The sequence below is a fragment of the Cygnus olor genome, chromosome 19, assembly GCF_009769625.2.
Source record: "Cygnus olor isolate bCygOlo1 chromosome 19, bCygOlo1.pri.v2, whole genome shotgun sequence".
NCBI lineage: Eukaryota > Metazoa > Chordata > Aves > Anseriformes > Anatidae > Cygnus > Cygnus olor.
The window spans coordinates 8,515,515-8,531,175 of record NC_049187.1 but is presented as its reverse complement, the minus strand read 5'-3'; the positions used below and the strand labels follow the sequence as shown (position 1 = coordinate 8,531,175).

The 15,661-nt window shown below is 48.8% G+C and overlaps 1 protein-coding gene across 2 annotated transcripts in view; it reads right to left on the bottom strand.

The window, feature by feature from the left end:
• The window catches only part of COL5A1 (collagen type V alpha 1 chain), a 152,153-nt gene that overhangs the window by 47,995 nt on the left and 88,497 nt on the right, over window positions 1-15,661 (bottom strand). For both annotated transcript variants that reach the window (XM_040531072.1, XM_040531073.1), the window contains exons 14-25: window positions 14,940-14,996; window positions 14,732-14,788; window positions 13,808-13,861; window positions 12,907-12,960; window positions 10,805-10,858; window positions 9,987-10,040; window positions 8,530-8,574; window positions 5,691-5,744; window positions 4,336-4,380; window positions 3,660-3,713; window positions 3,047-3,091; window positions 1,779-1,832 (exon numbers count right to left, since the gene is read on the bottom strand). In XM_040531072.1, coding sequence (XP_040387006.1) covers window positions 1,779-1,832; window positions 3,047-3,091; window positions 3,660-3,713; window positions 4,336-4,380; window positions 5,691-5,744; window positions 8,530-8,574; window positions 9,987-10,040; window positions 10,805-10,858; window positions 12,907-12,960; window positions 13,808-13,861; window positions 14,732-14,788; window positions 14,940-14,996 — 627 coding nt within the window. The remainder of the gene's footprint in view (window positions 1-1,778; window positions 1,833-3,046; window positions 3,092-3,659; window positions 3,714-4,335; window positions 4,381-5,690; window positions 5,745-8,529; window positions 8,575-9,986; window positions 10,041-10,804; window positions 10,859-12,906; window positions 12,961-13,807; window positions 13,862-14,731; window positions 14,789-14,939; window positions 14,997-15,661) is intronic.

Here is a 15,661-nt window from a genome sequence, read left to right as displayed (position 1 = left end):
AGCCTCCAACACATTCTCATTCACAGTCTTTAGAAGCCTTTTGCTGGGATTTCAATCAGTAGGAAAAAATGGCGTGAATTGCCTCAGGTACAACACGAAGGATTAGCGAGAAACTGGGCAAATCTTTGAGAGAAGTTTTGAGTGGTGATTTTTCTACTGCAGGAATCGAGATGGAGCCGGGTCAGAAGATGAATCTTTGTCTGGCAATGCAAACAAAAGCAATAAGCCCTCTGTGAGGGCACTCACTGCACACCCCAGGACTTTTTTTTTTTTCTCCTATTTTTTTTTATTTTAAAGGAGATGAGAGCACATCCAGCTGCTCTAAAGCCACTAAGACCTTCACTCAGTAGTTTCTTTACATAAGAACTCTTCTCTAAATACTCAAAATAGAGCAATATAACAAGTAAAATCACAAGACTATTTTCCATAATCAGTCTTCATGACAGCTATGTCAGACAAGCAGGAATTCATAAAACAAGCTGGTTTAATAAAGAAATAACATGACAGCTGTCAGCTATGCGTCAATAACATGTAGAGAAAATATAATGTGAATTTGCCTTGTGGTTTTAAACGGCACCAACAGCATCAGTGCACAAAGGGGGGTGCATAAGCGCTTGCCTTCGGCTCCTGACATCTGCCTGCAGCCCAGAGGAAGCAAAATGGAAGTGCAACAAGACTTCAGAAGTGCCCGTCCACTCCACACTAAATCATCATCGTTTGCAAAATGCCCATCTCCATTACTAAGATCAAAAATTGATGAGCAACTTGGTTGGCTCTTGCAGCAAGATGCTTCAGGCCCTCGGGGATTTGCAGATGCCTTTCAAGACCAATTTCTATAAAAGGCACACAGGCAGGTTTTGTCCTTGGGAAGAGCAACCCTTATGCTTACAAACCTACACCCTGCTTGCAAACGACGTGGCTACCAGTGGCAAAGGGCCAGCGTCTGGGCACAGCCGTGCACGCTCAGCCTGCTGATCTCACACAGCCTTCAGCCTGCACAGATATAGACCCAGCGCCTTCTCCAGCTGAAGCTCCCTAGAGGCTGCTGCAGGAATTTCACATCGAAAGCTACAGCCTTAGAGATGTTCTGGGCTTTGCTTCGGCTGCTCTGTTGACTCAGCTAACAATGGTAAGGATGTTTGAAATGCCCCTCATAGGAACGATAATCCCAGGGTGGGAAATGGATTTTTTTTTGCCATGCTTTGCATTTGCATTAGTGGGATGTAACTATTTTACATTTGTCGCTCGTAAAATCAGGTGTCTCTGAGGTGTGCAAAAATGAGATCCATTTTAAAGGCCAGAGATTTTAGCACCAACTTCTAGAGGAATGAGCAAATGTTGTTTAAAGAAGGATTAGGAGGAAGCTGCAAGAATATCGTGCTGATATGCCATTTCAGCCTCTTATCAGCATTCTGCAGCAGTGCCCAGTGGTCGTGAGCAAGATGAGGACCACCGTGTGCTAGCTCTGCAGTACACACACACGAGACCATCCTTACCTCAGTGAGCTGCCAACCTGCATAAAACAGAAACAGAAACAGGAGGAGGGGAAAGAGAAGCCCAAAGAGATGGCGAGAAGTGATCTGTGCTACGTTCTGAGGCTGCGCAAAGCTCAAAGCAGGGCCGGGTCTTCTCCAACTCAAACCCCGCAGCCCAGGCGAAACATGGGCAGGCTGCAGGCTCATGTGCTTCACAAGCCCACGGTGCACCCAGGCAGGATGGGTGCAGGATCACCCCTGCAGCCCCTGGGCCAAGAAAAGACTTGGGAGCGGATGACTTACCGGAGGACCGTCTGCACCAGGCATGCCAGGAAGACCGGGTTTGCCCAGAGGCCCCTAAAAACAAAGAGAAAAATCATCAGCTGCAATAGCCAGAGCCCCCAGAGCATCACTTTTGCTTGCTTTAGTCATGAAAGGCTGCAGAGAGGTGGGTCTATTGGGAAAGCTGCCATGACTTGCAAGAAGTCTGCAAGGAGTCTGGGATTCCAGCATCCCAGGAAGCTGCAGCGTTAGTGCCAGCACCTTACCCAGGCCTGGCAGAGCTCAGAGGGAGATGTCTGGGCATGAGGCTGGGAGCAGAGCCCAGGGCTGGGACCAAGTGGCTGCCCTGCGAAAGGCACTGCACGTAAGCACAGGTGGGAGCAGGTCAAAGCACGGGGCTCGCTGGGCCAGGAAATGCCCACCCTTTGGTGACAAGTGGCAGGAAGATTAACTGGCAAAGGGAGAAAATCAGGAGTGGAGCTGCCCCCATTTACTGCACCTTGCTGCTTTAATGTGGGGAAGTGACCGCTTTGTTAATTAAGCAGCCCCCTGATTTCTCACGCTATCGAGGAGCACCACTACCACTGCCACTGCAAGCGCGTGACTCAGCACTAAACCCGAGAGCCCTTTATCTCCTGGAATTGCTAATGTGCTCCTTCACTCTTCCCCTGCTGATCGATAATTTCAGCACGCTGCAGGCTGCCAACACGAGCAGGGAGCTCTCCTGCACGCATGCTGGATGGATCCCCTGCTCATGGGAGCTGAACTAGCACCCAACAATGGCCGCTTTGTCATCTCCGTAGGCAAAAACGATGCCCTTGATTAAACTCTGATGGTCCCAGAGCTGCTGGGGGAATGAGGACGGCAGCCACTCCACATCGACAGCGATGGGAAATCAGAGAGAGCTGGCACAGGTCGGGAGCAGGGAGGAGGTAGCATGAGGAGACCTCGGCCGAGCAATCCAACCCCGAGCTCTTCCCATTACCATCCCCATCAGACTTCCAGGCACTTAGCCCAACAGAAAGAGACAATTTTCAGCCCTCTGCTAATGTTTTGCCATAGGCTGCCTTCAAAATGTTTCTGTTAAAATAGGAAATGAATGCAAATATTATGAATTCGAGGTAAACTGCGTTTTCTTGTCTCTCTTCTGTCTGGAATGAGACACATTAGACTTTCATGGACACGGCTGCAAACAGATGTTGCATATGGGGCAAAGGAGCAGCTGAAGCAGCAAATGCATATTAATGGCAACAGTTGTCTTAAGTCAAAGCTGCAGCATTTTAACCTACTTTCTCTCCTGGAGGACCGATGGGGCCTTGTGGACCTGGAAGACCCTGCGAAAAGAAAAACCTAGGGTCACTAAGGAATGAGTTATTCATTCCAAATGCATTTTGGCAATGTCTCAGCTGAGCATCGTTCTAGTGCCTGCGACAGCTGGGGATTTCCCCGGCTCCATTCATTCTCAAAACGCCTTGCACCAGCTGATAAAACTTCATTTTTGTAATTTCATTTTCTCCCCCGGGGAGCTGTCCCACCTCACGGTGTGCGGCCAGGTTCATCCCCACGATGGGAGCGGAGCCGTGCCGAAAGCTGACAGCAGGACTCGGACATCTGCGTTACCCTTCTGGCTCCCAGCATCTGGATGGGGGATGCTGAAAGTCAGACAGGAGCCACAAGATGCGGCTCGGCTGATGAGACTGCTTGGACCAGGGCTTGGCTTTGTATCGTGGCAGCGAGAGCCAGGTGAGAACAGGAGGGATCTGAAACTGGGAGCGTTTTCAGGAAGATTTTGGGCCAGCGACGTACATCGAGCCAATTCCCAGCAAATCTCCTTATTGCTGGTCCATCCCTTTCTTCCAAACCAGCATTCCTGTGTTTTCATTCCAGTTTTTTCCCTCTTACCTGAGCACCTGGGTTGCCCTGCTGTCCTGGGGGGCCCGGCTCACCTTGAGGACCCTGTGAGGAGGCAAGGGCAGAGCTGAGAGCAGGAAAACCAAGAGCGGATCTGCCCCCCTGCGCAGCACCATCCGTCTTATGTCTCAAACCCCTCTCTTACCCACTGCTGGCAACCAGGAGCTCCTGGGCACTGAACACAGCTTCACTCCATGGCGGGGCAGGAGGAGTGAAGTTACTTCGCTGCACACACACTTCTGTGCATGGCCATGCAGCCCAAACGAGCTGCAAGGGGCTTTAATGCTGCCTGGCTCTGAACGGGCTGTTCTGCAGGAGTCCCTTCAGCCTAGTCGTGCCAAGGAGGAGGCACAGGAAGATTTTTTCCCCCCTCAGTTAAACCACAGTGCTTCGATGTTCATTAGAACAGCACACATCTTGATGAGAATGTTTGATCTTTCACGGGGAAATAATGTGTAATTCCATCAGAAATTATAATAAATTAACAGCCATTTGCTGATTTGCTGTAGGAAGATACTCTCTGTGGTTTTCACAGGCCCTGATAGGAATCTAGACCAGGCTAAAAAGCAATTAGCAAATCTAATTTAATAGAGTACATTTTACACTTCGCATACGCTCTCTCTATACAATATCTGAACTGTCTGTAAAATTTGCCCTGAAAACTTACCACATTCCCCTTGGGACCTGTTTGTCCATCCATACCAGCCACACCCTGGGAAAGGATTTAAAAAACAGCATTAAGAAAATATCTGCATATGTTGCACCACAAAAGCAGGGAAAATGCAATAAAAATAAGAAAACATCAGGAGGCCCTTTGGACTGTGTGGAAATGGAACAATTCTCTAAAGGTGTTTGGTCAAGCAGCCAATTCTACAAATCCAGCAAAAATTAACACTTTAAAAAGTCATTTCAGTATTTTCCCGCTGGTTTAACCTGCCTGAAAAAGCAGAATCAGCACCAGATCAAGAAATCCTGGCTACGTACTGCAGTCAGATTGCTTCTGACAGAGAGCAGACTGGTAGTAGCTCTTGAGAAGGAACAACTGGACACAGACCTCGCTCGGGACAGGAACGCATTGTTCAGGTGAAGCCAATGAAGCTGTGCCAAAACGAGGATTTGACCCAGATTGTTCTTAATGGTGTTAAAGACAAAGCAGAGCCCCCAAGGCTGAGGTTTCCTCAATAAGAAAACAGAACCTGTGCCCACAAAATAATCCCCCTTGTACCTGAGGGCCACAAAAAAGGCAGCCAGGGTCATGCCTGCCCTGATCACCTTCAGTGAGGGTATAATGTGATACGTGGTCAATGCAGACCTCCTGCTGGGGCTTCTGCGTTCACCCATTTGCTCTAGGGCAGGTTAGGTTATCCATTTTTAACAGCATGCTCGTGTGAGACCTGTTTTGGAGCAGATCCTGAACCCTCATTTAATTTCAGCAGACTAGGAGTTCAAAGTGAGGATGTCTCCATATCCCAGGAGGGGTTAAGAACCTCACCACACTCACCATTAAAACCCTGACCCCTTCAGCTCTAGCAGCAGTCCAGGGTCCTGCTTTTAAGTCCTGGGACCTCAGTGAGCCGCAGTGCTTTGCAGAAGGAGCCCTTACATCAGCACTTCCCTGGCCAGCAGCGCACGACAAAGAAGGCGGCTGCCTCCTGCATAAAAACTGCACGTTCTTGCCTTTGCTTTTTCCCGAAACCTGAACAAACTGCTTTAAAGGTTCAACACCCTGTAGGCAAAAGTTAATAGCAAAGCCACCACGTTAATAGCTCTCATTCTGCCCTCCCAGGCTGAGCTAGGCATTAACTTCTACTCGGGTGGGCCAAATCTTGGGCTGCCATATGCAGAGGTGACAGCACTGAAAACAGGGCAGAATACAGCCTTTGAGCAGCAACTTTTTTGAACACGTCTTCTCATGGCACAGACAAATAGAATCATGAAGATGTATCATCTGCTTGAATGACTAATCGAGGCAGGGTGGTTTGGCTGAGATGACACAGGAAGGCAGCAGCCCCGGGAACTTACCGGTGGCCCTGGTGGTCCTGGTGGCCCCTTCGGTCCCAGCAGTCCTCGGGGTCCCTGTTGTAGCAAACAAGCAGGGTTAGTGCATCCCGTGCTCCCCCACGGGTGCCAGGCACCTCTCTGCCCAGCACAGCATCGGGGCTGGCCATGACCCCACTGGTTTTGCAGTAACAGCAGCTGTCTGGGTTTAAAAATCAGTAAGAGAAATCCTGTGTGCATGCACCCCTGAAGTGCTTTTTGTCAAGATAATATACATGCATACAGTTATCCCTTGGATTGGAAGAAGGCCTGCTTCAGCCACTTTTTTTTTAATTTTTAAATAATTTAATCATATTCCTGGATTACCCTGTAATGCACACAATGATGCAAAACGTGTCACAGCCAAGTCATTCCAGCCAGAGAGCGCTATGAAGAATGAACTGATTCCACTAATGGATCATTAAGGTTAGCATTTCAACATCTCTCCAGATTTAATTCTGGTCATTGACAACCTGTACGATGAAGTAAGGCTGGAAAAGGTTTTAAGCCTGCAGCATAACGGTGCATTTTCAAAGGCACTTGGTTCTTAAACCATGATCAGCTATCATTGTGTTTTCTTGCCATTCCTAGCTTTCTCACCAGATGAAACCTAGCATCATCTTCAGGGAAATTGGTGAGATTTGAGTATTGCATTGATGTGTCAGAACTGTATCCATGTGAGAGAGTAAATTTGACAGCTAATGCTTCAATGTACTTTGCCTGACTTTGCAAACCCCACTCTGGCAGCCCCTCTACCTGGTGGGTTTGCAGCAAAAGGAAAGGGAGGGGGCCTTGTGTGCCCACCTGAGCACTCAGATGCAGATCTGGAAGCTCGTCTTTTAAATGCAGGCCCTTTCTTCAATTAGAGACTGTAAAAGGACTCTGGACATTTACAGGGATGGCATTCATTCACCGTCATGGAGGAAAACTGTTCTTGATTGATGGGCAGTTTTATCTGTCTGCCCAAATATTGCTCATCTCTTTTTATGACGCAGAGGAATTAAAATGAAATGTTAGAGGACAGAAGAGAAGACATTATGAAAGGGTCTGATCTCAGAGGCCACGGGGATTTTGTTCCTGCAGAAAAGCAGTTTGCAGTGCCAATGGGATGCATGGGCACGGGGCCCTTCCCAGCCACCGGGGTCCTGCAGGGGTTGGGGCTTTGTATGCCAAGCCCCAGGAGAGCAGCTCCTCGGCTGATGCTTGTATAAACCAGCTATGGGAATTGGAAGGAAATGAGGCAGGATGACGAGGAACAAATTTGGACTTCCCACCACTCGTTTCAGTTACAATTAAATTTGGTAAGACCCTCTTTTGGCTCAGGGCAAGTAGAAACATGCAGATCTGGGACGTGTATTTATGACCAAAAGTTTCCTGTAATGCAATTTAAACCTTTCCTCTGGCCATCACTGATATTTTTTTCTTGTATTGCTGCTATAAAAATAAGCTTCCCTGCATGCATGATCATCATTTAAGTTCCTCTTTTGTTACTCTGTTACCTGAGCATATAAATGCTTTTAAGAAGTTAATAACCCATAAGTTATTGCTTAGACATGTGTTGAGGAGATAGCTGGGTTGATTAATCTTTCCCAGAAGTTAATCAGACATCTCGTCTATAATTTAGTTCCAACGAGTCCGTAAATGCCAAGCCTTCCCTTTCTCATGTGAAGTGTGTCCAACAGTTCTCATCAATTACTCTCGGGCCACCATGCTGGGCCGTGCAACAACAAAATAAGACATTTTGAAAGCAAAGCTGATGGCCAATGATAGATAGTTAATGTTCCTTTTATAACAAAGGAAATGCATTTTGGATACAATGAGCAGCCAATGACTGTACTACACACAGAAATCTATGGTCAGCCAGAAACAGAGTTTATCATTGCCAACAAAATCAAAAATAGTTGGTGCTGGGGACAGAAAATGCCTTCAGAGTCTTGAATTGAAAACCCAACTGTTTCTTTTTGGTGGGGTGCTCCCCAAAAGCACTTGTCGGGATTGTTCAGGAGGTTTTTGTTCAATTCACGAGCATCTCCTTTTCACCTTACTGTTGATAGGAAGTGCCCCCTTCGCTAGCCCTGGCCTGGCTGCTCCAGCGGTAGCAGCATGTGGAGCTGCAGGCCCAGACACTGACAAACTCTGCAGATTTACGAAGTTCTGTGCACTGTGAACAGAACACCGACGCTGCTGAGGTCATGGCAAATATCCCCTCGAGTTCAGTCCTGCTAAGACTGCGTTCTAAGGTTTAGATGGGATCACTCACGCTGCACAAAACTAGGGGTGCAGGTGAGGAGCCGCATGGCTAATTGCTGCCATTGCCCCTGCAATAGCAGACAAAACCATTCCTCACTGGTGTTTGCTATGAACACTCACAAAACTCACATTTCACATATGCCTAGCACGCGCACTTCACACCCCAGCCCACTTACCTGACTCCTACGCAATCCAGATGAAGGACGCATGCAGGAAAAATGAGAGACCAACCTAAGCTAAGCTTTACCTTTTAAATTACAGGGTTTAAATTTCAAATATAAGCCACTGAGCAAATAGAATCACCGAGAATTTTGCTCATCAGTAACACAAGATCAGAAAGCATCTTCTCTCCTCGGTAGGCATCTTGGCGAAAAAAGCAGAAGACAGTTAAGGCAAAGAGACTCCCAACTATTCACTTGGATCTTCAAGCAGGAGAAGCTCAGTCCCTGCAGGAACTCGGGGGTCTTGCTTAGCACCAGAGGAGCTGCCCCATGGGACACCCAAAGCGCCCTGATCACATCCAGCCCCTGACCAAAGCGGTGCTGCTGCCCACCAAGCTCCAGGAGGTACTCACAGGCTCTCCAGGCAGACCTCGGGGTCCAACTTCTCCATCATCTCCCTGCTCGGCAGCGAAGGCACAGAGGGAAGCAGCAAAAGAGACAGAGCAAAGCAGTTATATTTCAGTCACATCACAGGTGTTTCATTCTTGTTAAATAATAATCACACCGAAAACCAGCTTCCCTGGAGTAATAAAAGGGTAGCCGTGCATAAGGAAGACCTCGCAAGCCGCGAGACTAATACTGCGTGTGCAGAATTTACTGAGGATTAGAAATGCTGTAAGGATACTTCATAGTTCATGTCAGTGTTTATAAAGATGGATTTTGCTAATAGACAAGATACTGTAGGAACAATTTGGGGCATGTGAGTCAATAACCACAAGATTTAGTACCTACTGAACGGGAGCATGGGAGCGCTGACCAGGGAATTTGATTTAGCGACATTAACCCACTGGCTCCTCAGATAAGCCAGAGGCATAAAAGGGGTAATTCTTCATCCCTCCACACCCACCTCCTGTTGATGCCCACCGATGGTGCTTCCTCCAAGTTGCTTTTAAACCACCTAACACTTGAGGCTCCCCCAGGGACACCGTACCGCAACCCGGCACACTCACTCTCAGGAAATCAATCCTAGCAGCCAGCCCGTGCAAACCCTCCTCTGCTGACGATAAAATGCATTCTCTTCCTCCCAGCTATGCCCTCTGAGCTTCTCTCCCCCTTACATAGTTTCTCTTTCTCTTTAGGATTAAAGTTCTCCAGAAATTTGTTCTTCCCCCAAAAGACGCAAGTTAGGTCTTTTCGACTTCAAAGCCTTTTACATCCATGACTAATTAATCCTCACAACTTTGTGGTCAGGAAGGCGTTATTATCTGTGCTTTACAGAGGGAACAGAGAGCCAAAGGTGGAAAGAGAACATTGTGGAGGGGGATTAGAGCCTGGGAAATCCATACTCCTCCGATTGAACCACACACTTCCCAGAACTATACATGCAGCATTTGCAATCTCTTCTCTTAAACCAGCCCTCCTAGGCCTGTATCACTTAGTTTAAGCTTTGCTAAAGGCCTTGCGATTATCAACTGCACGGTGTTAAAGAAGTGAACAATTTAATCTTTGATTCCCATGTCTATCTGGAATCCCTATTCCCCAAGTCGTGCTGCGATTTGCCATATCTCAGAAAACAAGCAGCACACCTAGTTGATGACATTATTTTTCATAACAAAAACAGAGTTTTCTGACCAGATACTTAAAATCCACATTCCTCATCATTTTTCTTCCCCCCCCCCCCCCCCCCCCCCGCCTTGCTCTGCCTGTCCCATGTCACTCCAGTCCCGCGGCACCACGCTGCAGGGACGAGGTGCTGCTGCTGCAGGTGATGGCAGCAGGCGACATGTGCCCGGTGCTGCCATCGCATCTCCTTCTCATTTACAGGGCTCAGTTATGCATTCAAAGGACTGCCGCAGACAGACAAACTTACCCTCTCCCCATCCTCTCCGGGTGCCCCAGGGGGTCCGTGGGGGCCTGGCTCACCCTGTAAAGGAAAGGCAGAAAATCCTCAGAGAAGGTGGACACAGTCTGGCAATGGAAAACATTGGGTAATAGCGAGAAACCTAGCAACAGGCTTGCCTTTTCTGTCTGCACCATGTGCTGAGGATGCTCGTATCCTCACTTTCCTGTGCATGAGGCACAGGATTTACTCGTGACATCTCGCTAGGGGTCTGGGAAGCAAGCAGATACTGTAGCTCCTTCAAGAAAAGGGGACTCGGGCTCTGCACACAGTTACTCCTTCACCCAAGGCATCCCACTGTCCCACTTCTGGCTAATTAAGCATCTCTCTCAGGCATTGTCTTCCCTTTCCTGTGTAGTTTGTAATCATGATGCAATCTCCACTGTTCAAGAACCCCCCAGCTTTATAAACTAATGGTTTAACTGGTGAGACAGTGGCTCTCTCTAGGGAGAGGAGGCAGCCCACCAAAATAACTAGCTTCTTGCTTTTTTCCCCCATTGTTTAATTATAAGCCAAAGCGAAGTATCCCATTGTAGTTTTGGCAGTTTCCATCCACAACTGGACTAAAAGCAGGTTTTGCTTCTTATTTTTCAGTCTGCATTTTATTAAAGTGATCTCCCCCCTCCACGAGCAATGCTGTGACATCCCGCATTATCCTCCAGGACACTCTTGTTCTCGTTGCACTGTTCTGGCTCATCCCCAGCAATAGCTGCCCTCCTCCCAGCCATGTCCTCCTGCCAAGGTTTCATTACAGACCGCAGCCAGGAAACAAGTGGAATATAACTTACTCTATTTCCCTTCTCACCAGGCAAACCAGCCAAGCCATCAAACCCTCGGTCACCCTAAAAGAAAAGCCAGGTTAGTACACGTTTCCACCTGCTGTTGAATATCTTTCCAATTTGTTTCCTTTCCGTGTCAAGGAGGGATTGATTTTCTCCCTCAGACATTCAGCCTTCACCTCCCATCAGACCAGCGATGATTTCAAAGTTATAGATTAAAAAAAAGAAAAATGCTCAAATAAAGTCATTTTACCTCCTCCCTTTTCCTCCACCACCGACAAACTTATTATTTTTCCATGTGAATTCCAGAGTCCCATCACCTAAAGCATCTCCCTTCTGGACAGGTTATTCTAGTGCAATTATTTTATTTCACCTTATTCCACGGAATTACAAATGATGACCCACTGGCAGCCAGCTGGGCACCAGTATTCCTGCCAACATGTGCCCAAACACCACCTTGAGCTCCACCACCATCCAGCCCATACACACCCTTCTAACCCAAGGTGTAAGTTTTCCTACTCACTGCCAGTAGCTTCTGCCTACTGCTTTAAATACAGCTCTGGGCCAAGCAGGGCTTTGGCCATGCTGGGGAGCACGATGCCAAGCCTAAAATAAGGAGCTGTGCTAGGAGGGCGGGCGTGTTACTCTGTGCTTGGCACCACGCTGGGAAAACAAAAGTCGTGCGGACACACTGAGCACAAGCAGCTGCTCGCTCCTCACGTCCCCTGCCCAGCTCTGCAGATGCTCCCGAAGGAAACGGGCGACTCATTGGGAAGCTGAAGCGTGAGGAAATAAAATTAAAACCCCGGTAGTTCAAAGAGCTTCCTGGGGCTCGGATCAGTGTGGGTCCCCCAGGGCTGGGATGCAGCCAGGTCCTGGCAAAACCTAGCAAGCCATAGCAGGGCTTCTCCTCTACACAGTTGCTTTTCCTCACTGAATTTGTGCCCTGTTCCATTTTCCTGTATTCTGGGGGGGGGGAAACAGGGGTCAGGAATGCACTGAGACAGCCTGTCCATGAAAGTCTCAGCTCTTTGGAAAAGGGAAGTCCCAAAAGCACCTGCAAACCGTGGGTGATGCTGTCACACAACACCCGGCACAGAGAGAAAAGGAAAGTCTCATTTTCTTTGTATAGTGGGGAGCCACCTGGTCAAAAGGCACATCACACACCAGTGGTAAGTGGAATGAGCACCACTCCTTCCCTCCGCAAACCTTTTACCTATGAACGAGGAAGTCAGTTACACCAGAGCATTTTGGAGGATAAATCGACCTGGCCAAGGCTGACTGAGATGCACCAGGGTAACTGACAGCTCCTTCATTTTTGTCAGCTCATGGGGCGTTGCTCTGGCTCTGTTCACAGCAAATTTAGCTCGTTTCCAGAGCTGCTCATTATTCTGTTTTCCCTTCTTCCCTGGCATCCACTCCTTGGAGGGCAGTTGACGCTCATTAAAGCACTTTGCTGGATAAATGATTTGCAGCTTCCCGTCTCTGTATCAAAACCCCCATCTTTTCCAGCTTTAAGTATCTACACAATAAAGTACTTAAACCTTTAATACATGATTCCCTGAGCAAACTTTCTTTGCATTCAATTTCAGTGGAACAGCTCCTTTCTTGCTTGATAATACCAGCAGATCACAGCTGAATGAAAGGATTTTGTCTCAAATATAAATACAAGGCATTAAAATTCCTCACCACGCCTTCTACACTTCCTCACCCACTTAATAGGTATTTTTTGGTAGTTATATTTCAGAATATTTCCAACTGCTCATTCATGTTTGTTTTTTGTAATTAGGATTCCAAAGTATTTGTTCTACAACTGCAGCCAAGGGAGCATGTTTCATTCTTAAGAGGATCCAGCAATTCAATAAAGTTGCATCAAAAAAAAAAAAAAGGAAAGAAAGAAAAGAAAAGACAATCTATTGCTGTTCTGCCTTTTAGGTGTGTGTTTAATTTCCCTCAGCTCTCAAATGTGGAGCCCACATCTTCACAGGAGTGGCTGGACCATTTCAGCCACCTTCTCCAAGCAAAGTGGGCTCCTCCTGCAAGGGTCCCCTCGTTCCTGCTTGCTAACCAGCTGATGCAAATTCCAAAAGCACACAAATAAGTGACGCTACCTTTGGTCCTGTCTGGCCTGGCATTCCCCGGGCACCGTCGCTGCCAGCTCGTCCCTGCAGCAGAGAGAAGCAAAGTCAAACACAAAGGGTAAAGTAGAACTGCGGAGACATCTGCTCTTTGGTCTGTGGCTGAGCAAAGCTTTATTGAAACCAGAGCTTGCCAGCTGGGCAAGGAGAAAATGCTGCTATGTTCTTGAGCAGCATCCTGGGTCAGCCTTAATAAACTGGCCTGTAAACCATCTTCCCTGCTATTCGTCTCCTACCCCTCTGTAGTGGGTTTACATGTAGGAGACAAATAGCAGGGAAGCTGGCTCATAGCATGGACACTGGGATATGGTCATCAATTTTCATCTGAATAAATTATCTTCCATTACACTTTAAGATACACTTATGTCGATGTTCACAAATTGAAATGAGATAAAAGGTTATGAAAGCCGGATGTGAGTCACACAAGAAACTTTTTAATTTCTTCCTCTGGTAAGCTTACACAAAATGCTGGAGGACTCCGTAAAACAAAAATTAGCATTTGTGCAACGGGGATGTCAACAGAGCAAGTGAGCACCGTTTCTGCCAGCTTGGATACCCCCAGGGACCAGGTCCTTGCACGCTGCAGAGACCGGGACTGCCCAAAGCAGCCCAGGGTGCTCCCGCAGCTCCCACCCCAGCGCCGCAGAGCAAAAAGCTGAGGCCTAAAACACAGGAAGCGTGGACACGCAGCTCTCCCCAGCTTCCCTCCTCCCTGCCCGCCCGGCCCCAAGCTCTGATCCCCGCGTGCGTCTGCCCAGCTGGACCGAGAAGGCCTGGACCAGCCCCTGGCTGGCCGCCAGCCCACGCTTGTGCAATGCTCTCAGCGCTCAGGAATTGCTTTGGCTGAGGGACGAAGCGCTCCCAGGACACTCACCCTGCGGCCTGGCTTCCCTGCCGGGCCGGGAGGGCCCTGGATGCCTCGTGGACCCTGTGATGCAACGAGGGGAGAGAAAGAAACGCCGTGAGCCAGCAGCACGACAGACAGACCCCGCGCAGCTGGCCAGAGCAGCAGCCCTGCAGGCATCCCCACCCAGGCCCCACTGGGGCGGTGAGGGTCAGTGGGGTGACAAAATGGGGTGACAAAATGGGGCGTGAACCCCTTGAGCAGAGCCCGTGGCTCAAAATACATAGGGGGATGCAGGATTGAGCATGTCTGGTTGGGAAGTGCACGCGTTGACCCAAGGGTAAGCCTTCGCCCTGTGAGCAGCCCTGCGCTTGTCACGGGCTCATGGTGGCGGGGCAAATCCCTTCCCCCCGTTAGAAAATCTTCCCTTGATGCAGGATTTACAACTCAGGAGAACAATTTGGTGAGTGTTAAGAAACTCCCCACACTCCAACCTGTCTCATATTTACACAGCCACCCACACCACATCTCTTTTCCAACGTTTGTGGCCAGGGAACGGCTGGGGCCGAGGGCAAGGCAAGAGGCTGGCCCTGCACCAAGAAGCCCCCTGCCCCGCAGCAGCCTGCAGGACCCCCCTCACACCATGCCTCCGGGGTGCTCACAGAGGGACCTGGGGGAACCGAGGGCCTTCAGGACTCCTCTGTGGACGCCTTTGCAGGAAAGGAGAACCACCTGCAGAATTTTACACTGCTGGCTTGGAATTGTGTCTTGAATCTGCACTTGGATGCTTGAAGGGACATCTGTCTGTGAAACAGATGTTCCCACACCTTCCTAGTTTCAGCTTGCATTTGTAGGCTCTGAGCTGCTCCCCCACAGCAGCCCCTGAAGCAGGGCTGGCTGCTCCACACCTGCATTTCCCCAAAGCTCCCCCAGCCCCCCGATCTTCCCGTACACACCTGAGGCCCCCATTTCTCCAGCTTCGCCCTTCAGTCCTCCACTGCCCGGGGGTCCCTGTGGACAGAGAATGGGATTCATTGCATTTTGCCACAACAGAACCAGAGGGAAGAGCCAAAAGACATTAAGGAGAAGGCACTCATGCAGGTAACCAAGAGCAGGTGCTGAACCAGTGCCAGCTTCGTTCTCTCCTTGCTTCTGCACTCACCATGGGGCCGGGCCGCCCAGTCAGACCCATTGGGCCTGCAGGTCCTCGCAGCGCCAGCTGAAACAGAAAGAGAAAGCTGCTTTAGTTGGTGTCCCGGTGTCACCACCACAACGGGACACAGCCACCGCCGTGCCATGAGCTGCGTGTTCCCTGCACGCCCCGAGAACAACGAATCCTTGCAGCAATTTCCATGATCTAAATGAATTTACCCCACAGCATACACTGCACAGCTGATCAATCCTTCCTGCATCCACTCATGGGCCAAGCCCCTAGCTGGTGGGTCTGCCGAGGGGAGGTACAGACCTACAGCAAGGCTGCCTGCAGCCCCATACAGGTAGATGCCTATAAACACCCTGGTCGAGACCCATGGCAGATAGAGAGCACAGATTTTCCTGCATTTGAACCCTTTCCAATCAACACATAAACAATAGCCACTTTTAGCAATAACCTATTGAAGGTAAATGACAAAACTTTACCCAAACAAGCTACAGGGGTTTGCTGACATCCTGGTTTAGGAGGACTTTTTCTTTATTAAACTAGCAGCTTAATTTTGGAGGATTTTTTTTTTGTTTTTTAATTACTACTTAGCATCTTCCAAATAGAACAATTCTATTTCCAATGGGGGGCGTTTAGCTCGGTAATTAAGGAGTCATGTAACCATGCATCAAGTTGGTAATTTCCGTGGAGGGTAATGGGGCCGTCCACAGTTCATAACATCACTT